At 48.2% G+C, this 24,361-nt stretch overlaps 1 protein-coding gene across 1 annotated transcript in view; it reads right to left on the minus strand.

Moving 5' to 3' along the window:
• The window catches only part of LOC144139413 (band 7 protein AGAP004871-like), a 564,115-nt gene that overhangs the window by 76,848 nt on the left and 462,906 nt on the right, over nt 1-24,361 (minus strand). The window contains exon 4 of the mRNA XM_077671753.1: nt 14,765-14,837. Coding sequence (XP_077527879.1) covers nt 14,765-14,837 — 73 coding nt within the window. The remainder of the gene's footprint in view (nt 1-14,764; nt 14,838-24,361) is intronic.

A 24,361-nucleotide genomic window follows, 5' to 3' on the forward strand; every position in this document is an offset into this window, starting at 1 on the left:
TCATTTGGCCGCTCTCGCTCGCGCCCCACTCTGAGTGAATGCAAGGCCGCTGCCGCGCTGCTCCAGATAGCTCTGAAACTCGATTTCTCGCTCGGGACTGCAGTGGAAGCGCCGCTTTCCTACTGCAGGCTAGGTGGGGGTGAGGAGGAGGGGGAAGCTGAAGGGGAGGGGAGCAGCGGGCACAGAATAAGACCGTTTCGTGCGCCGCTGAGCTGGCGCTTCCTACTGCAGAAGGCTCGGTCGTCGGCATTCGCGCGTGAGGGGGAAGCGGCGCCCCGTAATGGCGACGTTTTGAGAGCTGCAGAGCGACCGTTCTGTCGCTCTCTATTGCCATATTAAAGATCATCCGCTGTCAGAGACGTAGCCCAAAGCACCTACTTTTATGCCCCCCTTTCGCTCCCTCCACTTTGCGGATTCACGCAAACGCGAAAGAGCTCTCGGGCATTTGGCGCCCTCCGCGTTTCTCTGTTGGCCATATATACGGAGGACGTTTGTTGAACGCCTGCTTTCGCCCTTGTGCTTTGCATCTGCGCTGAAAAATATGTGGTCCTTTTATTACCTAGGCTCAAGGGCAAAACGATTGATGATTGATTGTGGGGGTTTAACGCGCCGACGCAACGCAGGCGATGAGGCGCGCCGTAGTGGAGGGCTCCGGATTAATTTTGACCACCTGGGGATCTTTATCGTGCGCCGAAATCTCGTACACACGGGCGTTTTTGCTTTTCGCCTCCATCAGAAAAGCGGCCGCCGCGGCCGGGAATCGAACCCGCGACCTCGTGCTCAGCAGCCCAACGCCTTAGCCACTGAGCCACCGCGGCGGGTCAAGGGCAAAACGACTGCTTGATGTCTAAGATCACTTTCTATTCCTGCATATATGCGTTTAGTACTGCGGCTATGCTTTGTGAATACCATTACTGAACCCTTACTTCCCGCTTTTGTTCGTACTCACTAAGATGGCGCCCGCAAGTCCGAAGTGACTCAAATATTCACACATTACTCCCACACATAACTGCTCTCAGTGAAGCCTGCCTAAATACCTCCCCTCGGCAGCCTGTGAACAAATTTCGAAGAGATGGTGTACGATTAATTCCCACCTTTCTTTTTTTTATGGAACTTCCCGCTCTTGTCACGAATGATTGTCTTGCCCGCACATCGCTTGTATATGTACTCCAGGAGCCCAATGTGCTATGCAATTTTTGTAGTTTACTACAAAGCAGTTTAAATGCATTTATCTATTTTCCTTTCTATGTTCTCTTCTTCATATAGCTACTGCTGGATCTGTGATTCTATCACAGTTGGGTTATACCTCATTGCGTTTACGCTCTGCTGGTAATTTGAGACTATGAATTTGTTCCAAACTGTCAGTCTTAGATTCTACACTCACCCATTACTGTTTCGTTAGGCAGCAGTTTAATGTGAAAAGGTGGGCCTGTTGGTTCATGTTGTCTAAAATATAAAGAAACGAGTGAGAAACGAAACATTGCACACAGAAGGAGACCATTGGCTGCACTTGTGTCTCCTTCTGCGTGCAAGTCCTCATACGCTACCTCCGGTTTCTTCACCGCAAGAGATTAAAAAGCATCACCCCTCCCCACATCTTTAAGCACTTACCCCTCAGCCGATTTCAAGAAATATTTATCAACAAAGTACTTGCCAACACGGCCACTACACATCATATAATTCCTAAATGGCAGAGGCTTGCTGATCTCAAAAATGGCCTTGACACCACTGCCCCCTGCACATGTACCTTTTTTCACGCTGTTTGGGAAGCAAACAAGGAAGATCTTGTTCTGCACTGCTCCGCTTTTGATTTTCGTAGGCTGAACCATAGTGTTTTTCAAAATTCACATGTAGAAGCGTTGCATAGGGGCGTCCTTGAACATTCTCACCAGCTGGTGATCTTAGCCCAGTTCGGCGTTGTCAGAGGCCTGGGGAGCGTGATTTAGTGGGCGTCTACCTCCTTCCCTATTCCCCCATTTCCCGCACCAGCGGCCTTCGGTCCTCCCCTTCCTAATAAAAGTATTTATCATCATCATCTGCGTGTAAGATATTTCCTCTTGTTTTGTTTTTATTTTAGACAGCTTAGATATTGAAAGATGATGAAAATGATGATAATGATGACATACAGAGGGTTTTATACTTTATCCGCACAATTAAAAGACCTAACATTACGGGCATCCGGTTTTTTTTAATTGACGTTGTAAGCTGATGGAATGAAAGGAAAGAAGAATAAGTAGTTCAGGGAAGGCAGGAAGGTTAACCAGAGAAGAGTCCGGTTGGCTACCCTACACATGGGGAGTGGGCAAGGATAGATCAAAAGAGAAAGAAAGAGTATAGGAGTGGAGCTTTAGGAGTGAGGAAAGAACGAGTAAAGGTAACTACGAAGACAAAACCATGGACGAAAAGAATGCTAGAACAGGTAAACTGGCCAAATGGACGAATGAAAGATGGTGCACAGTGTCCCTACACTCGTTCACACAAACCTGCGGCCTGTAAAAAACGAATTAAGGCTTTTGTGGCTTTTTGGGGCTGCGATGGGCAATGTCTGGGACATAAAATAGTCTGCTCTGTAAACAGCTGGTTGTCGAGCTTCCGGGGTGCGGTTGACAGGTGCTGCCTCTGCGTTGCAAACCGACCTGCTTTTGGTAAAACTGCGTTCGACGAAACGGTGTTCGAATAATTGTCTCGTACCCGTCTCGGTGGCACCCGTTAAATAATTTAAAAGGACCTTTTCTTGCTAATGTCATTAATGACAAATTTATAATCACCGAGTAAACGTCGAAACAATAATTTCGGCGTCTGTTCCAAACTTATAAACGCGGCTGGTTTCACATCCCATCTAATGCCACTGGTCGATCAAAACAGAACGATGTGCTTGGAGCAACAATAATCAAAAAGCTGAGTCCACCTCGCGCACCCGCCGCGGTGTCTCAGTGGCTATGGCGTTGTTCTGCCGAGCCCAAGGACGCGGGTCCGATTCCCGTCTGCGACGGCCGCTTTTGTGGTGGCGGCGAAAAGCGAAAACGCCCGTGTGTTCGAGATTTCGGCTCACGTTAAAGATCCCCAGGCGGTCAAAATTAATCTGGGGCCCTCCCCTACGGCGCCCCTCATCACCTGTGTAGCGTCGGCGCATTGAAGCCCACAATCAATAGAGTCCGCCTCGCGCGGGAACTTAAGTCTCCACGTCACGCACACGCCCACTACACGTACAACTGAACGGCTCGGTGAGCGACCGGGACCCGAATGGCGCGTGATTAGCTGCAAAGAAGGCTCGACGACAATACTAGCGTCTTGAACTCATTTCATAGAATAGATACTGATCTTGTGGGTGGTTCAGAGCGTGTGAGGGAGCGGTTTTGGTTCCTCTTGCCGCGAAAGCCTCAGATGTTGGGCTTAGCAATTTGAAAAAGTAATGAAGCTACCAACAGTAATGGTTTAAAGTATAAGACGTGTTCCAAATTCCCTGTAATAACATGGGCTCGAAAGTTTTAAAGGGTAATGTTTCAATGGCAGTCGATTATCTAACCGCGAAGAAGCGCAATTCGCACTCATCTAATAGTGACCTCCGTTTTAAAGATTTGTTGCAGCTAGAAATGAAACAACCCCCACTCCACCTCTTCTTCCACTTTATGTCTGCCTCCTTATATGCGTGTTTTTATACGAGACACGATCAAACGAAATCAGTGGTGTGCCTTAATTAAGACGAAAAAAATATATGACAAGACGCTGTAGAACTAAGCAAGCCACTATATCAAGAAGCAAAATACACCACGGTATCTTAGAAGTCCGCGAGCCCCACTGATCGAGAAGGCGGCGGGGGTCACCCACAGCCTTAGTTTATTCGCCGTTGGGTGGTTCTTTTCAGCATGTGTAGGATCCAAGCAACTGATCTTTCTTAACAATTTTTTCAATAGCTCAGAACGACGTAGCCAACTCCTGCGCTAGCGAGCACAAGCTTTGGCTGCGGTCTTGGCGTATCGCTGCATCAATCTTAGCGATGGCTTCGTCGCTCCTGGTCCGGCTGCGGGAGAGCTTACGTTTCCCCGCGACTTACAGAAACATTCACACCCATTCAGTCACTATTGTCTTCGATGCACTTTTCTCGTCGTACGGCGCCTGCATTCCCCAGTCAATTTCGACTGGTGGGCACCCTATGGCTTTCAGAAACCGGATCACCGCTCGCTGATCGCCTTGTACGGATTTGCTATCCCACAAGTTATGTTATCAGCGGGGTTGAAAACAAACTATAACTACAAGGACAATGAGCTCAAGGACAATGAACGCGACACGGTAAAAAAATTCCCGCGCCTTCCCGCGAGGGGAACACGAGTAAATGCAGAGCATTGGGGCCTCAGTACTGATTGAAGGCAGTGTTGCTTCCATCGCTTCTTCCGTGATGCTGGAGTAGCAGACACGAGTAAACGTGGGCACGACCGTCAACCAAGGAAGGAAGGAGCAACGCAGTGACTGAAACACGAGCGACCGCTAGCCGCTATATTTGCAGCGCGCGCAGTCGAGGGAGAGCACTACGGGGGGGGGGGGGGGGGGGGGGGGGGGAGAGCGCGCATGCGCAAGCAGCGCGCGCCCTTCCACGCCCCACCGCGCTGCTATCACGCACCTGTTACGCCGAGACCGCGACGGAGCGAACGGGCTGACTACGACGCATGCGCGCGCCAGCTGCTGTTGAGAGAGAGGAGGGAAGGAGAGGCGCACCTGCTGCGGACGCGGAACTGTTGACACCGTCCGACGCAGGAACAGGCGAGGCTAAGAAATGCTCTGCATTTAAAACGTGTTGTTATTTGATCACGTCTCGTATGTATAGGTAAGCAACACTCAAGAATTGGGTCATTCCATGCCAAACGTTTCAGCCGTACAGTCAACCATCACGGATTTGTTCAGTAAAAATTGTGGGCTATCCTCGTATGGCCCACAATGCTCCCTAAAATTGTTTTTGTCGAAAAAAATTTTGTTCTTTTTCTATCCGCCCTTTTATCTCCAGGGTTTAAAGCAACGTTAGGCCTCTCAAAAAATTGATTAAAAAACCACTTATTTTTCAATCGCCACCATTTTTGCGTGTGCTTCATGATGAGGCCTTGGGCTGCTCTATGCCGCATTTTCAAAATACTGTTTTCTTTTTTGTGCTGTGATTACGCCATTCAAAAAATACACAATATTGAGTATTTTCAAGCATTTTTAGAAAATAAAAGCCCATTCTCGCTCTCAACCAATGCAGCAGTTGTTTCTTTATTTCACCATTGTGGACAATTGGTAAAAAATATATTGACACTGAGCAAAGGAGAAATGTCCGAGAAAACATTTGTCAAATTTGGAAAAATCTCATTTCTGGCCCATATTCTCCCCAAAATTACGCATTGTTGTGCTGGTAATAAAAACATCAAATACAAGACATCCGCTCGTACAATTGATCGCAGTTTATTTCAGAAAGTTTAATCAGAACAGTTTTTGTTTTAGCAGAGAAAAAGATTTTTGAATTTGTACACCGACACTGCTTCAGCACGTTGTTCCACAGAGCGTCTTCTCTGCACGGCATGCGCCTGCCTGTATGAAAGGCGCGCAATCCAGCGGGTAGGCGCTGCAACAACACATTTTCCTGCAATGGTATTTCGTAGCGTCAAAACGGGATAAAGGGATAATTCCCGTGTTGGTGGGAAAAGTACAACCTGGAGCTAGTGGGGGTGCGCCCATTCGTCAGCACGTGTAGACTCAACGGCTGGCAGGACATTGACGTGCATTGAAAGCATCAGGGTTTGTTATGCGTGGTATGTTTTATGTATGCCCAACATTACGAAATGAACATCGGCGGAGTAATCGGGTTACACGGATTGATTTGCATGCGTTAGCGGGAACCACATACACGAATGCTTTAAGTGCACATCTCATGTCCAGCCAGCGGTTGAGTTACACGTACTCGTAGAATGGGCGCTCCACCGCAATCTCCACGTTGTGCTTTTCCCACAAACACGCGAATTATCCCTTTTTCCTATACTGACCCTACGAAATACCATTATAAGGCAAGGTATTCTTGCAGCGCGGACCCGCTGGCTCGCGCGTCTTTCGTGCAGGCAGGCGCATGCCGTACAGAGAAGACGCTGAGAAGGTGCATGCCGTACAGAGAAATGTTGAAAAATGCTAAAAAACGCCTATTTCCTGATCGGTGCAATGACAGCAAAAAAACAGCAAAAATATTTTTAAAATGCAGCATAGACCATCCCAGGGCCTCAACATGATGTCCACTAAAAAATGGTGGCGATTGAAAAAGAATAGTTTTTTAGGAATTTTTTGACAGACCTAACTTTTCATTAAATTCCGGAGACAAAAGGGCGGCTAGAAAAAGAACAATTTTTTTGGGGGGGGGCAACAACACTTTGAGGGACATTTCGTGCCATGCGAGGATGACCCACAATTTTTACTGAACAAAGACGTGATCGTAGACTTTACGGCTGGGACGGTTGGCATGGAATGACCCAATTATGATTGAGCAACTTATATCGAATGAAAGCCAGTCTTGTTGACGTACTGCTACTTAACAAATAGTTAGCAGAGCATGTCCATCGACGTATTCGTCTCTAAACACCTTAAAGTTTACTAGGGGTTTCCACAGGGACCCGTCCTCGGACCTCTCCTATTTTTGATTTTCAATAAAGGCATGCGTTTGTGCATTGATTCTGCTGTCCAGATAGCATTATTCATGGACGGCCGCGTTGCCTACCCAGCGATAGAAAATAAGGACGACCAAGTTAACTCGGAAAATTGCTGGCGCTAGGCGCGACAAGGACGACGAATTACACACAACTGGAGCGCACACTACCAACTGATTTATTAATCAAAACAAACACAACTTATGAAGGGAAAATTCAGATGACGTGAAAGGTGGAGTTAATCAATCTCGCTGAATTGAATACAATATTTGCTATGCGCATGCGCTTGCCTACGAACTGTCAAGTAGTGCCATCTCAGTTGTCGACAGTGCAATTGATGGCGAATTGATGGCGAACTGATGGCCGATCGTCCTCCAGTACATCCACAAATTTTCCCACAGGTTAAAGAAGGTTGGCACGAGGCATGATGTCCCGGTTGTTTTCTCTGCTCCCAAAAAACTAAAAATGCTGTGCAAGATGACTAACACAACCAGAGATGCTAAACAAGCAGGATGTGGCATTAAGCACACGAGTAAGTTTGTCGCATGCTGCTCGGGGGTTGTCTACAGGATACCTTTGTCATGCAAGAAGGCATACATTGGCCAAACTGGACGCTGCGTTAACGAACGACTCAGAGAACACAACAATATGTGCAAGCAAGTCTCAGCCCAAGGCACTTGGCTGCCCACTGCGCCAGACATGGGTGCTCTGCGAAATTCGAAAGCACCACGATCCTCTTTGAATCTTCAGAAACGATCACCCGCGAGATATGGGAAGCTTACGCCATCCGAAAAGAAAAAGACTGTATCAGTTCGCCATCAATTGCACTGTCGACAACTGAGATGGCACTACTTGACAGTTCGTAGGCAAGTGCATGCGCATAACAAATATTGTATTCAATTCAGCGAGATTGATTAACTCCACCTTTCACATCATCTGAATTTTCCCTTCATAAGTTGTGTTTGTTTTGATTAATAAATCAGTTGGTAGTGTGCGCTCCAGTTGTGTGTAATTCGTCGTCCTTGTCCCGCCTAGCGCCAGCAATATTCCGAGTAAGAAACCAACTAGCCCCATTTCAAGCTCTGGTTGACCAAGTTAAACCGTGTCACATTCAGGGTCCGTGTACTACGCGGGAAATAAAATTAAACGTGTCAATGAGTACGGCCGCAACCTTTACAAGTAAAAACACACTTGAGTTTAACTACGCAGAAATCAATGCTATTATTAAACAAGGTCACATTAAATATATCAACTTCTTAACAAGTAGCGCCAAATATAAGCTAAGGATCAATTAGATACGTACAAAACCAATGGAAAACCGAAATACAATATCCAGAAGTCATTTCTAGCTTCTATAAAAACCCACTGCATCCCGGTCCCCCTCCCTCTCCATCCCCTGAGCGGATGCGCACTGACCAGCTTGCAGCGGGAGGAGCAGCGAGGCATGATCAACCGGGCCACCCAGGCTGCGGAAGTGCGCGGCTTCCTGAACGGCGGACGCCTCCTACCTTTCTTCATTTTCCTTTTTTGCTCAATAACACGTTTTGTTCCCTCTTCCTTGAATAAAATAGACCGACTATATAATAACGAGAGCCTTTTCTTGCATTTACTTATCTTACTTGCAACGCTCCGGCGTATCTGATCTGCTGACGATGCACGTGCTAGCAATTAGCCCCATATCTTTCTCTCTTTCTCTATCTCTTTAACCTCTGCCCTATCCTTCCATTCCCCCTCTACCCCCCCCCCCCCTACCGCGCTGGGTTGTATGCAGCGCTCAATAATATCCCTCTGCATTTCATTTTCTATTCCTTTCCCTGGGACTACTACATGCGAGGGCCAACGTGGGAACGCTCGACCACGGCGGAATAGTATCCTGATGGAAATTCCTTCACAGGCCTTTTCATAATAACGTTAACCTTTTCCGGGTAGCAGTACCAAAAAACATTTTAAACGTTCTACAAGGACGAATCATACGAAGAAGAAGTATTCCTGCCTATTAATCACGTTGATATTACAAGTATTCACTTCTTCGACGTGCGCTTTTTTTTGGAATAGATTATCTGAAAAAAAAAAAAAACATTTGCAAGCCCGGCCTCGCCAGAGCTTTTGTCTGAGCGTTTAAAAAATTTGGCTACTGCGCAGTTATCACTTTACCTTAATTTGTAAACACCGGTGTTCAAGGTTTTTATTACGTTGCATTGTCTGATAAAAATATTTGGCTGGTAGCAGCGGTAATGAGCGTTCTTCCAAGATTGGAAACGAAAACTAGGAAGCTGCTTATTCGCCTATTAATTGCATCGCAAACTAATAATGTCATTGCAGCATTATATATTGTGGGCATGCTTTCTTTTATAGCGAAGCTGTTAGCCTCGCATTGGTAGGACCCGCCGCGGTGGCTCTGTGGCTAAGGCGTTGCGCTGCTGAGCACGAGGTCGCGGGTTCGATTCCCGGCCGCGGCGGCCGCTTTTCTGATGGAGGCGAAAAGCAAAAACGCCCGTGTGTACGAGATTTCGGCGCACGATAAAGATCACCAGGTGGTCAAAATTAATCCGGAGCCCTCCACTACGGCGCGCCTCATCGCCTGCGTTGCGTCGGCGCGTTAAACCCTACAATCAATCAATCGCATTGGTAGGAATTTTTCCTGTAGCCAATGGGCATAAAGGAGCTGGAAACGAGTTGAAAACACGAGATCAATAATTGAAAAAAAGCTAAGAGGTGAATAAACGCGACACGTCCGCTCGCGTGCCGCTCAAAGCCAAAGAGTGCGCCTCGCATTGATATGCCGGGAGAAGATCACTTGAACATGATATGAAACATGCAAGCATCAAGGCCACTCCACAAACACGTGCGCTGACAGCCAGCCGCCGATTGCGTGCGCACCGCCGGCCGGAAAGACGCATCAGCTGGCGTAGCACGAAGGAGGAAGCGGAGTCAGAGGGCGTAGAACTCGCAGCTCGGCTTCTCACAAATAATGTGGTCGCGACGGCCGTCATCTGCCGGATCTACGGACCGTTGGTTGACAGACAATTCATACTAGGGAAATTTGCAGCTTTAAGGACGTTTGCAATCTATCCCAACGATTGGTTGCAAATGCTCTTGTGTGCTGCTAAACGCTGTTTGTACACTGCGCGTCAGGCTTGTCTAGGGCAAGCGAGCGCACTGCTCCGCAATATCCTGGCGACATTTGCTGGCGCCTGCTTGGTTGGAGATGGCTCGTTATCGTGCTTGCGCCGATATGGAACAGGCTGGAGCCGGTCGTCATTTCGAATTGGCCCGTCTAGTTTGCAGACCCGACTTCACACGAAGGGGCGCTTCTCTCTCGCAGTCCTAGCAGTGGCAGCCGTGATTGGTGACACGGGAGATAAACTCGTCGCTTGACGCAGTGCTGTTTTTTCTGTGTGGGTCGGGTGGGGAATTCCCGCAGCGCAGCAGAAAAGCTCCTGCCCACGGCATGTCACAGCCATTGTTTTTTCTAAGTTATCTCGTCTCTTGTCTGCGCTGTTTCTTCAACCCAGATGTGGCATTTCCAAAAGTTTTCGCACCAACAAATCCGAGGCAAGTTTTTAATCGACGAGAGGTGCTATCGGTTATGCACTTGTGTTTTCGCTCGAATGTACTGAGTGTTTTCTTTGTGCGAAGTAATGTTGCCACGAATGAACTCTACCACCGGGCCCATAGTAACCGGAAGTGCATTTGACTACCTACACTCGAGATTTGTTACTTCAGAAGGGAGGCTTAAAGGGGCCATGCAGGCAAAATACAAGTTTGTTTTATTCGAAAGATTTACTGTTCTATAGTGCCCTCAGCGCTTGTTCGGCCGCAAATTTTAAGCCAAATTTCAATTCTCCCGTTCAATCGTGTGTTTCCGTGAGGTCGACAATGACGTATCCAGAGCAGGGCCTTAAAACTAAAGATAGCCTGCTGACCAGGGCTGCTACCATCTCACAGACCGCCGTTTGGTTATCCTGTTTATGGCCCACATTCACGGATGGCACTGCAATACTGCTGAAGTGCCAGTGTTCGCACTTTGCTTCTGGCCGGACTTCTACACTTTCCGTATTTTCATTAGGGTTCGTACTAATCTTTTTCTAAAATGTAAGCTATGACTCGACAAACCTGGTCATGTAAGCGACCGTGCACGCTTATGTCAGCTGGTCAGTGTTGTGTCAGACAAGTCCAACGCGTCCGACAGCTGTGTTAGGCAGTGTCCGCCGGCAAAGTGCCGCACTAACTGCTTCGGTGTTTGCGTGTTTGTTCGCAACTTTAATTGTTCACCCCACAATTTGTAGTGCTATAAAAAGAATGTGCCCTAAATTTAAGCGCCAATAGCTCGTTCGGCAAGGTTATAAACCCTGCGTAATTTGCGTTTGCCTTTGCCTGACTCAGCCAATCGCGCAGCTGGGCATATGACATCATAGGTTCTGTTGCGGGAAATGAGCTGGCGGGTCGCATGGCCCTTTCCTTTTTTTCTATTTATATAGTTTATTTGAGCGAAATTTACGTTAAGGGTGGTGTCAGTATGATTCTGACGAGGCAGTCTTTCGAATGAATTAAACTTGTGTTTTGTCTGCGCGGCCCCTTTAAGAGCTAGAATTCTGAGGCCACCAGAAAGTTAAGAGGGGGGGGGGCAAAGAATCAGCGATCCGCACGAAAAGCGGAAGTAGAGCTGGGTCCCCAATCGACACGTTTAAACGCCGCTCACTCGAGAACGTGCTCGCTGAACCGAAATTAAGGCTCTGCGTGGTGAAAGGAAGAAGAAAATGCGAAATAGGTAAACAAAACACAAGATCGCAGGCCACTGGCTAGCAAAGGTTTTCTCTTTCCTGAGCTTGGAAATAGTTCGACCAAGAAAAGTGCTAAAACAAGGAATGTAGAGAGCAAGGAAAATTCGGTATTATAGAGACGTAAAAAAATACCCCTCGACGCGAAGCGTTGGTAAATAATAAACCACGTTGGAGGGGAGAAGCCGTATACAGACCGTTTTCCCAGTACCCGGCCGCTTCAAATGGCTCCGCATTACTCACTATTTGTTTGCTTTCCGCGGCAGCCATTTCACCACTCCAGAATCGAATACCTTTCTCTTTCAGACGGGGTCATTTTTCATCCAGTCTTCCTGCCGACAACGCTTTCGGATGCCAACGGCTCATTTATTTTTGCAGTTGCGAGCGCGCCACGGTGTAATACGATGGATTTTTCTACCCGAAAAATGAGGGAACAAAGAGCGGGGACGAAATATGCGAGTCTGGTTAAATCGGGGCAACGCGGATACATACACCTTTCACCTGCGCGATGGTCGGGGGATAATATTTCTAGAGGGCCATTCATTTACCTCTACCTGCATGTCAAGGTTTCAGCGTGAATACGAAGGCCATCCTTTTTTTTAAAAGGGAAATGAATTTTGCGTTCCGCGGAGCCAACCGCTTTTAGAAAAAAGCACTTTGACTACGCAAGCAACCCCCCGTGTTCGTTATTCCTATGCTCTGGCGGGTGAACGACTCCTGGCCGGGGGCTGGTCAGCTGACGGCCCTCTCTAAACAATCACCCCCGTCGTCTTTTTTCTTATTACTTTGTCTAAGTCATTCTTCTTGCAACGGGATGGATCCAGCCGCCTGCAGCTGCTGTGTTTTCTGCCGAATAGGGCTGGCTTGGCTTGCACGTCAAAGCAGACGAGCGTAGTTTATACCAAGTTGGTAGGTTTCTACGAGTGCGACGTTAACGTACCGAAACGAGAAGAAAGCAAAAGAAGGCGCAGAAAGATAGAACGCAGAAAGGAAACACTTGCAGTAGCGTTTGTTTGGAATAAACGGTCATTTTCATCCATCGCGTTCTTCGCGACTTCGCCGCGATTTCGCAGTGTTTCTAACCGCCTTCGCGGAGTAGCCGAGAATGGAACTCGCCGAGGCTAGCAGTTTGGTCCTGAGACCGAGAAGAGAGGGAAAGACGAAGGAGGGAGGAAACGTAAACGCTTCAAAACGAAGAGGGTCGAGGCAGTTGAGGATTGTTTGGACACCGGGGAAAGATGAGGGTGGGCGAAGTGAATTCAGTTGGTCAACGCAAATCTCCCGCACGGGTCTCTGAGACGGCGTTATTCCCGCCGAAATTCTCCTCCTGAAAAAGATGCTCTCCGAGATCGAGCTCAAAGGGAGAAAACGTTACGCGCGCCGAGTCCGGCACTGCCCGACAGCGTTATGCTTCCAAGGCGCGAGACGTTCGCGCTGTCGAACAAGAATGGACGTGGGACGCCAGACGTAAACGAACAGCAGCTCAAACATAACAAGAATGGAACGTCGTTTTGGAACGGAGTGAAGGGGTTTGGAATGGGCAGCCAACGGCTCAAGTGGCCGCGTACCCTATGTTGCACCACGGTATGCGCAGCATTTCACGCGTTTTTCGCGTCTATTAAGCGCCCTTTATGAAGCATCAACACGCCAAAGAGGCCCATAGGCGTATCGTAGGCAGGACGCGTGAGGCTTCGTTACAAGCGCGACTGTCACCAACTCCTGCTTCGCGCCGAGTGCGCTGCTGACTTACCTACAGGTCACTGCGACACTTATTTCAACTTTTTTTTCAACACGTGAGACGCTTTTAAAATACGCTCAATAAGCACGTCCAGTCCCTGTTTCAAAGCCAGATATTACTGCCCTACGCATACCAGACGACTTAGAAACTCTCTTACAATATGTTTTTTTTTTTTTAGTTTCCAGTTTTTCTGAAACTGCGGCCATTATTTGTGGGCTTATGCAACTTCACGCAAGCAGTATTTCCGCCATTGGACTGCTTCTTTAAAGCGTCTGTCGAATGTTTCCAAACATTCCATAGCTTTTTAAAGAAATCGCAACACAATTAAGGACTCAAAAAGGTATCTGCTACAGCGAGCAAACCGAGCAGTTCAGTTTTGTGTTAAAGGTAGCTGTAGCAATGAGCGCTGTCTGTATACGGGCGCCACCGAAATCCCCTAATGGGCATTTTCCAAAAGCAACCACGGACACCGGTGGGTTCCTGTATGGCGCTGTCATAGTTCCTGAAGCTGACGGTTCCCATTTCCCGTTTGCAAGTGTTGGGAAGATTATTCTTGCGAATAGGGTATTCACAAAGGACTGTCGCTTTACAAAAGGGCAACATCTACGACGCGATTGCAGGGTGGGAAAATTCGTTTGACAAAAGCGACAGGTGTGTGCCCCCAGATAGCATCGCGAAACCGCTGTATAGAGTGGAGCTGATCTTAATGCTTCGTTTGTTAAGTTCTGTAATCCTTTTTAGTGCTCCGTGCTTATTTGTGTGGTCACAATCCAGTGAGACACTGCTATATAAATTGGACAGAAACACTAACGTAATCTACTAAAGCAATTGGGCATCAACACATTGCGCGCTCGTCCTGTTGTCTCCTCTTTGTGTCGTCGTAACGCGCAATCCTTATGGCTTTTGAAGTATCCGACCAACTAGCCCGTCAACAAATCTTGCTGAACACAATATGTTTCCGCATTTCTCAGATGCAAAGAAAAAGCATTCAACCAGAGGTCATGAGATCGATGCCATACGTTTTCACGCCTGTTATCTCCAATACCGTGTATTGTGTATATGCGAGGCGACATTATGGAATCTGAATTGTCCCCCAGTACAGCTACACTGGAGACAATTCCAAGCACAAGAAAGCGCCCGCCCTTGGCATAACACCGCCAGTGCACAAATAATTATTTCCAATACATCAAACCGTGAGGTCGCAGCTGTGGGCTTTCGAAACTGTGGCAACAGCAATGGGAAAGCGACCTCAGCGACCCGTGACTTCTTTCGGAATGCACCGTTAGGGGCTTTAAGGAGCGCCGCTGTAGAAAGCACTATTGGCTGAGAGCTTTCACATACCTTACAGGCACGAAAGAGGGACGAAAGTGCTTATCAACCCCGATTCAGGGCCCCTTTATGCTCACATGCATAAAGCGTGCCATCCCCTGAATAACGTTCATAACACGCTTACGCAGCAGGCTAACACTGAGCGCGTCGGTGGTATTATCTCGATTCTGTTAAACCGCTTTAGCGGAGATTTTCAGGAGAAAAGGCCGAAAATGACACACTCGTGGGCACGAGAGGGAAACGAAATGTGGGCTTACCAGGGCCTTTTGCACCTCCTTGGACGAGGCGACCTAGTCTGAAGATGACCGCTCGTTCGTATTCCTGCACAATCTGTGATAAAAAAAAAGAAAAAGAGATGTTGGCATAAGTCAGACTGTAAACATCACATCTGAAAATATTCGTAGGAGTCATGATCCTTTCTTAGCGTAAACGTTCCGAGGCTGCACCCCCAGCGCTTCATACACACGCGGTACACGACGGCTAGTGCATCGGTGGTTGAGTCTGTAACAATAAATCTTTTCTTCCCCTGGCTGGTTTCGAACCATAGGCCTATCAGTCGCCAAGCGATAACGCCATGCTGTGGACGACACGCTTGGCGGGACCCATTGCATGCTGGGGGATGAGAGGGTAATTTGATTGAATTTAATTGCATTAGATTGGAGTTGACTGCAGGTGATCGTCAACGAGGCACGCTATGCGCTGCGCCATGGAGGCAGTCCATATCCAACCGTGGCACCAAGAATACGCTGTCACTTGTCCGTGGGTATGTGTCAAAGGAGAACAAAGCACAGAAATGGTGCCCTCAAATGAAAGAGCACGAGGCAGTGACAAGGAGACAAAAGAAAGCGCCGGAACAATAAGCCAATAAGGAAGGGCTGCGAGACGCTACTCGATCGACTGACATACGCTACCCGTTTGCACAGCGGCAATTTTCCCAAACGCTTTCTTCTCTTTAGTGCATAAATTAATTACCAGATATAGGTTGGCTACGCGACTTAAATGCATTGAGCGGGCAAACAGACCTTATTAGTAATTCGTGGAAAACACAAACATAAAAATTTCTCGAGGCACTTAAGTGTGCTTACGTGCATTGAAGACAAAAACCTAGCGACACTTTGCAAGGAGTCCGTTTCTGCTACACCGTAATAGGTTCTCTTCCTTCGCTTTCGTTTTTTTTTTCTTGGTGCGAAATACATCAACAAGGGGACCGGGGACACACGCCACAGCTTCCTCAGGGTCATAGTTCTGCACGGATGGAGTGCACCTGTCCTACTCACGTGCCGTCACCATCACGTGTCACGCAGCATGCACTGGTTCAACTTTTCTGGCACTTCTGGCAACACGCAAAGATGGTGCAGTGTTAACACACTGCGCTCGTTCTGTGGAGACCCGGGTTCAAATACTACACGAGCTAAATTGTGTGTTTTTTTTTACATTTACTCTTTACAGCGGCGGCAGTTTTCTGTACCGGAAAACAACTTCGACAACAACGACGGCGGCTCTTCGCTCAGCGGGGCAGTTGGGGCTTTCGCCTTGAAATATGTGAGACCCTCACGGTATACAGACATGTCAAACACTGGCTGCGCAAGTGGTATTGGTATTGTTGGAGTTTTTATATCGCTGAACATATGTTTGAAACAGAAGCGCACTAGATCGATGACGGATTCTGTACTCAGTATGGGCCGGCTCGGTAACAGATCCAACCAGTGTGGTCGGAAGCACCGTTTACGAGATGTGCATAGCGCTGACCGAAACACGCCGCTCTGCAAACGCTCCCTCAGCGCCCGCTGTCGAAACGAATTGCTGACACTGTCGCCTCTTCCAAATCTCGAGGGTACACCTACCCGCTGGCTTGAGTTCGACGCACCCGTTGCTTTGAATTCTGCCAAGAACTCCATGTCACAAGTAAATGATGGCCGAATTGTATCCTTAGTAGTTGGGCAACTCGTTTTAGTTATCCCGTTGAGTGCGTCAGCTTGTCCACTTCTACTTATTCGCCCTTTGCAGGGCTGTGACTTGCCTCCTTCACAATGCATGCTAGCAAGTCTTCGTGTTCAGGCGGGGCCGCTACACCGCTCCAAGGCTATTTGGTTTGCCGCCTACGCGGACGTCAAAATAGACTTCTTCCTAAAGTGCCCATCATGCCATCCGTGAATTGTGACGCACTCTTATGATAGCTACTGTACACTCTTAAAAAGATTCATCAGTCCGCTTCTCCGCAGTGCTCTAGAATGACGAATCATTGCCATTGAAAAGGTAAAACAGGCCAAAACAGGCCAATTGGCGTGATAAATGTGGTTTCCAGTGTGACATCACGCCCTTCGAACATGAAGTTTTGCACTGCGCGAAGTCACAGCGCCGATCCCATGGTTCAACCAAATGGCTTGTCAGACCGCTTTACTAGTCGAAATCACTCTCCATACGCAGCGATAAGTCATGGTAATTAATCGCATTATGGCGCACCACACACCGAGAAAATTTTCGCCGTAGTTCGCGCACTTGGCGCAGGGCTGGCGGCGACACCTGGGAGATTTGTTTAAAAAAACTAAAAAGTGTTGTTGAAGCGACAGAGCCTCCTGAATGTTTTTTATTCCGTCATGCCTGAGCAAGGGCCGCTCTTTGACTGTGTTCGTGCCTGAACGATACAGCTGCGAAATGGTGTTTTAGACTTCGACGTAACATCCGCACTGTTGAGCACGAATATTCGTTTATCGGCGTCTAGCGCCTTCTTACACTCGCTGTAAGATTATCTCCTCTTGCGTTTCACTAAGGACAGTTCCATCAACCTTTCAGCCAAATCAGGCGTCACCCATCAGCCTAGAAGTCCCCGAGCATTGCACATTGGGTTGTAATACCTATCTGTCTGGCTGCTAAGACGCCACTGGTTTCTTAACTTCACAATTCAAATTGGGCATTACGCGCCGTAGCTGGACGTGGGATATGAGGCATGCCGTAGCGGGGAGCTACGGATTAATTCTGATTACCAGCGGACCTTTGTTGTGCGCCGACATCTCGACGCACGGGTGTTTATTCTTTTACCTCTACAAGAAAACGCTGATTTCTTTCCCAAATATTTCGAGCAGTTTGTCTAAAGGAAGCGAACCTTTTGATAGAGCTTGTATCCCTAAAGAAAGCGTCTAAAAGTGTCTAAAAAATTCTCAGGAACTCCAAAGTGGGTGTTTGATAAATGCGCAAGACGCTCTGGTGTACAACAAGCCTCTTTAAAGTCGCCTTCTCCACTGTACGCAAATTCACGGATGAGCAGGCCTTTTTTTTCTCAGGCGCAATATAAGCAGTTCGATACCAAAGCATTCAAGCCTTTTTTAAATACTTCATTACACCTGATGTGTCCCTTTAAAGTCAGTTTCACTACTATATGTGCGCTCCATGACAGGTCCCTGTCGATGATCACGCATATGAAAGACGTGGGGCACATCGGTCCGAGGAATGCTGCAACTGTACCAGGCACTCTTCTTGGGAGTTTTGCGCTACAGCTTGCCAGCGATATCCGGTACATGCTCCTCTAACCTTCGGGTGATCCAGAGCATCCAAGCGCAGGCTCTCCGCACGTGTCTTGGTTTGCCGCGATGTGCTTCAACAGTGGGCACATTATACATTGCCCAAGACTATCCTACAGCAACTTATGTGACCACTGAGACGCTACGCCTACACATCAGGCTCCTCACGAGGCTACCATGTCACCACCTTGCGCAGCTTCCTCAGAGTCGACCACGCTCTTCCTTTGCAGCCATTGTCGCAGCGCACAGGGCTGAGGTACCGTCAGACTACACGCCTGCGGTGACACCGTCCTCTCCGTTGTGGTGCCTGGTAACACCGGACATTCGTCTGCATGTTCCGGGCATTGGAAAAAAGGCCGACTTACCACCACTGGCTCTCAGACAGTTTTCTATGCAGTTACTGTACGAACAACACAATGACCGGAAGCACGTATACACAGACGGTTCTGTGACGTCCTCGAGCTCTGCAGGTGCGGTGGTTATACCATCAGAATCAACCAAGATTCGATTCCGTGTCGCCCATGTGACGAGCTCGACGGCTACTGAACTTGCAGCCATCCGTGAAGCTCTTCAATACATCATGGAAGCTTCTCCCCAAAAATGGTCCATTTTTACCGACTCCAAAGGCGCCCTGCAAAGCTTCCGAGCAGCCCTGCGCTATGGTCCTTTCCACCAACTAGTGACAGAAATTCGGGAATTATTTCACCAGGCTGTCATAAAGGGCCATAATATTGTATTTCAGTGGCTGCCAAGTCACTGTGGAATCACCGGCAACGTCTCGGCTGATGCAGCTGCCCGGACAGGCCATGACACTGAAAGGACCATCTTGCTTCCGCTTGCAAGGACTGATGCCGCTAGGCTGCTTCGTCAGTTCGCGCGGAGGACCTCCATTACTCAATGGAATACACCGGACTTTGTGCACCCGCGCCTCCACAACCAGGACCCTCTACTCCAGCGTCGTCTTCTGTGTGGGCTGACTCGATCACAGTCTACTTTACTTTGTAGGCTGTGGTTGGGAGTGGCCTTCACGAAAGTTTACTCCTTCCTCATCGGGATGGCCAGTAGTGCCCACTGCGACGCCTGCGAGGTTGAAGAGACAATCGACCATGTGCTTTGTTGTCGCCCCGAGTATTCATCGGAAAGACGTGTTTTGGCAGCCGAGCTCAGAAGATTGGACAATCAACAGTTCAAGCTAGAGACTATTCTAGGACAAAGACCCCTACAATCGACTTCGCAGAAGGCAACAAAAGCCCTTCTGCGTTTTATGAAGGACGCAGGTTTAGCTGAGAGACTCTAGTGCCCACGAAGGGACTAAAGTGCGTGCGCGACCCCGCTCCTATCCCCCCTTTTTCGCCTGCCATATCTTTTATCCCCTGAACACCCCTTCCCCAGTGCCGAGTAGCAATCCGGGCTCTAAGCCTGGATAACCTCTCGGCCTTTCCTTTCGCTTTTCTCCTCCTCCTTCACTACTATACATAACTGCTTAGCTGGGAAGACATTTTGTTTTCAGAGGCAACAATTAAAGTTTGATATCAAACTATGATAATGCAGCTCCTTTTAATAAAAGCCTCCATAATACCCCATGTCTCCTTTCGGAGCGCTGTACACCGAGCCCTTTCGAAGTCGCTTCACCACTGACGTACTCAGAGACGGAAGCGGGGGGGGGGGGGAGAGAGAGAGAGAGAGAAAGGCGATAGGGCCGCCCTCTCTCTCTCTCTCTCTCTCTCTCTCTCTCTCTCTCTCTCTCTCTCTCTCTCTCTCTCTCTCCCCAACTGTTCGGGACGGGGAGAGTGATTTTCAAGGCTGGACAATAACTACGGGCCATTTGTCCCTGAATTAAACAAAAAAATTCCCCCGCATTTCCCCGAGGGGGAGAATGTGAAAGTGCGAATGCACGGTTGTCGGCCCCGCTTGCGGCGCTTGCGCTCGGCCCCCGCAGCCCACCGCCTCGCCGCCTTCTCTTCCATCTCTTCCATCGGGTTTGTAGTATCACGTGTACACCACGCAGTTATCAAGCCGCTATAACGCCGCTGAGTCGCCAACGCACGCCGCTGACGACGTAGTTTGAATGCGTTAAAGATATAAGGCGCGTTACTAACACTGATATCAGCGTCGCGTCCGTGGCTTAGTCGGTAGAGCGTCGCGCTGCGGCCGCAAAGTCCTCGGATCGAAACCTGGCGCCGGATGCTGTTTTTTTTTATATAGAGAGGAGGACTGCGGACGCCGCCGCCGCCGCCGGCGGTGGAAGGTTTGGGGTCGCTTATAAAGTGCATTCGCACTTAAAAGGGAAAAACTGTGGTTGATTCCTCTGTCACAGGAATCGGTAAAACACGAAAGGGAAATCTGCAACGAAATCTGCAGCTGAGCATGATTGGCGGGTCGGCACATATCTTGTGGGTGTGCTTGTGCTGCTGGCGGGTCACTTCCGCAAAGGTGTACTGGCGTCATTTCCGTGACGGATATGACGTCAGTGAAATCTTGGTGTGTCCAGGCATAAAAGACTTTCGTGTTAAAATATAAAACACGAAAACGAACAACCCGAACTATAACGTATTTAGTACTGAAGGTTGCTTCCCCGCAAGAACACCCTGTGTGCAGGGGTGCAGCCTTTACAGGCCGTTTGCTTCGCTGTACTGGCGTCACCTCCGTGACGGATATGACGGAAATGAAATGTTCGTGAATCCCGGAATAAAACACTTTCGTGTTAAAAAGAGGAAAGAAACAATCGGGACGCTTAGTACAGTACTCCATTACACCCGGAAGCTCTTTTTACATTTCAATAGATCTTTTGAAGAAGCTCTTTTTACATTTCAACTCGTTATTTTGCTATTCCTTCTTTTTATCGTTATCCCGTTATCCCCTCAGTTTTTCTTTGTTGTTTTTTTGTTTTTTTTTTTTGGGGGGGGATGGGAAGTTCGGGCCGAACTCCGAAATAAAATCGTGATTGTGCTCACTGTCGCCAAGTTCCTGCAACGTCGGCACGTTTATTTGATTAGCACTGCACGCAGCTTCCTTAGGCGCTATCGAATTTGTCTAGGTTTATCCTTTCATAACTTTCTTGTCACACGCACTCTTAGTAGCGAGACTGTGGCGGAGCTTGTCAGATATTCGTGTATCCTGCTTGAGTATGAGTACGAGGGCGTTGTTACGGATGAGGGGGGGGGAGGGGGCAGAGGTGTGGCGACGCCTCCCTTCAAGCCCACTTTTCTACGGCCGAAGCGAACGCAACGTACATCAGCCCTCGTACTCAAAAAGCGCTAAATTGACGTTTGCGGAACTATTAATCAAGAATTTATATCCAAGAGGCTCAAGGCTTTTAGCGTACTGACCAATGAAACCATGGATACCAGAGGGCTTGACCAAATGTCCACATGTGTACGGTACGTGTATAATGATAAAGTTTGTGAGGATTTTCATGGATACACTTAAGTGCACGACCTCCGTGGCAGGGCGCCAGCTAAAGAAATAATGAGCTTTCTTACTGCGGTCAGAATTGATCTGCGGCACCTAAGAGGCCAGGGCTACGATGGGACTGCAGCTATGTGGGGGCGATTGAATGGAGTCGAAGCTGCGGTAATGGAGGAGAACCCATCGGCATTATTCCTGCATCGTGCAAGTCACTGCCTGAACCGTGTTGTGTGCGATACATCCACAGTTCTCGATATAAGGAACTGCATGGAAGCAATCAAAGAGATTTGTCCATTCTTCCGCAGCTCTCCGATCTGAAGCAGGATACTGGTGAATAAGATTGGAATCCTTTGTTCAGAGTCCCGGAAGAAGCGACTGGTTTCCTTTTGTGAGACCAGATGGGCGGAGACGCATGATTGTGTAATGACTATTGTAGAGCTTCTGCAGCCGATTGCTGCCGCTCTCGAGCAGTTGAACGAGACTGCAACTTCAGAGAGGGCTCCTCAGGAACATATTCTTTTGGTGTCATCTATTATCCGGCAGCTTCCGGGTCAACTTTCTGCAAACAGCTGGAAAAGCACTCACGCTTCAGATTGTCTCAATCGATTTGCCATCGGTTCTTTCTTTTGTGAAAGATGTGAACGCAGTATTAGGGAAAATGCATCACAGTGAGGAACATGAGTTCGAAATCATATTTGACGCACCCACGAAAGCAGCGGATATCTTTGATACCGAAATAGGTTTGCAAAGGCGCCGGAGTAGCATGAGCGCCGTGAGCGACCCTAAGCAATTCTACCGCACTCAGGTATACCTGCATTTCTTGGACTGTTTATGCAACCAGCTGAAGGGATTCGCAAAACTTGAGTCAATCCTGATTTCCTTCGGCTATGTTCTTCCGTCGCAAATAGCGCCCAACCGTGCAGACGGTGATGTTGAAGACAAGCTTCTAGACTTATACGCGGAAGACGTTGACAAGAGCCAGGCGAAGAGCGGGCTTAAATTGTGGCGCCACAAGTGGCAAAATAACAAAAATGCTCCTACGAGCGGCCTCAAAGCGCTCGAAACTGCAACGGACTGTTTTGTCCCAACGTCAGGACGATTCTCCGAATCTTGCATGGTCACGCTTCCCGTAAAGACTGCTACCGCTGAAAGCTCATTATCAACTCCGAGACACCTGAATGCATACCTGCGCGCCACAATATCGCAAGCAAGGCTTGTGGAAGTTGCCCTTATGTACTCCCACCAAGTGGCAGTTGAGGTTGGGGAAGTGATTCGCCGTTTCGCGCTATCTCCACGACGACGCCCCGAATTTCTTGTGTAAAATAACTTCGAAGTGCGGAAAAACCGTCAACCGATGGACCTTATCGCAACTTCATGCTGGAACCCACATTTTCTGGTTTTGTTTCACATTAAGTTATATAGCACATGTGGAGAAAATGCTTAAGAATTCGTTTTACCATTGTATGCAAGTCTTATTGAATTGAATGTTTAGTTCACTGTTCTATTCTTCTTCGAATTCTGTATTCCCATCTGTCGTGCAATGCGTTATTTTGAATTTGCTTTTATCTGTTGCTAAATTATGATTCCTGCTATCCCCTTCTATTTTGTAACAACTCCTGCTTATCGGCCAAGAAGTGGGTAGCAGTATTTATTACTACAAAAAAATCTGGTGAATTGTTTTTTTGCCTAGCATCGTGTTCAATTAAAATCGATAGTAAATGCTAAGGACGATAAGAATCCCCCCATGTTGCTGCCACTGCCGTTCGCAAAAGCAAGATGTCAGGGTGCAGAGGGCTGCCACCCACGATTTTGGGGGACTGGGGGGAGGGGGGGAGGGGAGAGAGTGGAATTGTTGAGGATATTGACTCGAGTCTGTGTCATAAACTATAATGACTGCCTATAATCAATTTCCCGTCACAAGCAATGCGCTGAGGCTACGCTACTTCCACGTCTGCTTCCAGCACGACGACAAGGCAGTTTTAAAGTTCAATACCCCTGCCAAACAACAAAAATAATGAAAAGAACCGGAGGCTTAGGTAAAGGGCGCCTACATTACAATCAGATGTGTGGTTTTTTTTTCACTATCTCGGTTTTTGTTTGTTATTATTTTCTCCATTTTCAAGGCGGTCTCCCCCCCCCCCTTCTTCTAAGAACCAAACTCCTTCGCACGCCACTAGACTGCACTATTATACGAAGATGCATTGTTGGGGAAACTTTTTCTGTGGGGGTGGAGGACAATATAAGCGGTCAGGTATGAAAAGGTGAAGACTCTTGCGCCTTTTATCAATAGCAATTTGTATGCGGCAGAAGTGTGACATGTCAGGCGTCGCCAAAGGACAGATCGATTTACCATTTGGGTCTCCAGAGAAATACTGCACATTAGCAAATTTTGACAGTGATATAGGCATCCCGCGACTTGAAGTTCTGTAATTGATTGCCAAATGTGTACGTTAACTTTCTTGACCCCGTAATGACGAGGCGCTACTCCAAACTGTCCAGTCGCCCCACTTTCCATGTGCACATTTACAGAGCAGTACGTGCAACACTCACGTCTTTCCCTATCGGCGGCAACCTTGCTTGGAATCAGGATCTGCCGATCTGGTAACCAAAAACGGGACTCAATTTCTCCCTCTGCGCCCAGTGGAACGATGCATGCTTGCTCGCAAAACGACTAATGAGTGTTGCGCATTCGCACCGCTCGTGCAAGGCACTAAACATACCGCCAGTATTTGAAGCTTGAAACGTTTTAATAAATCTCGTCGAACTGGCCAAATCACCTCGAAGTCAACGTTGACACCCTGCGAAGTCCTCTGAAACTTTAGCAACGGAATTGCCGCCTCTTCCATGTGCTCATCAGTCATGTTTCGCAAAAAGAAAAAAAAAAGGAAGCTGCAGCTTTTGGGGGACGTAATGAAGACCACTTGCTGC

The sequence above is a fragment of the Haemaphysalis longicornis genome, unplaced genomic scaffold (genome assembly GCF_048455015.1).
Source record: "Haemaphysalis longicornis isolate Haplotype H1 unplaced genomic scaffold, Haemaphysalis longicornis Haplotype H1 scaffold_1, whole genome shotgun sequence".
In the NCBI taxonomy this organism is placed as follows: domain Eukaryota; kingdom Metazoa; phylum Arthropoda; class Arachnida; order Ixodida; family Ixodidae; genus Haemaphysalis; species Haemaphysalis longicornis.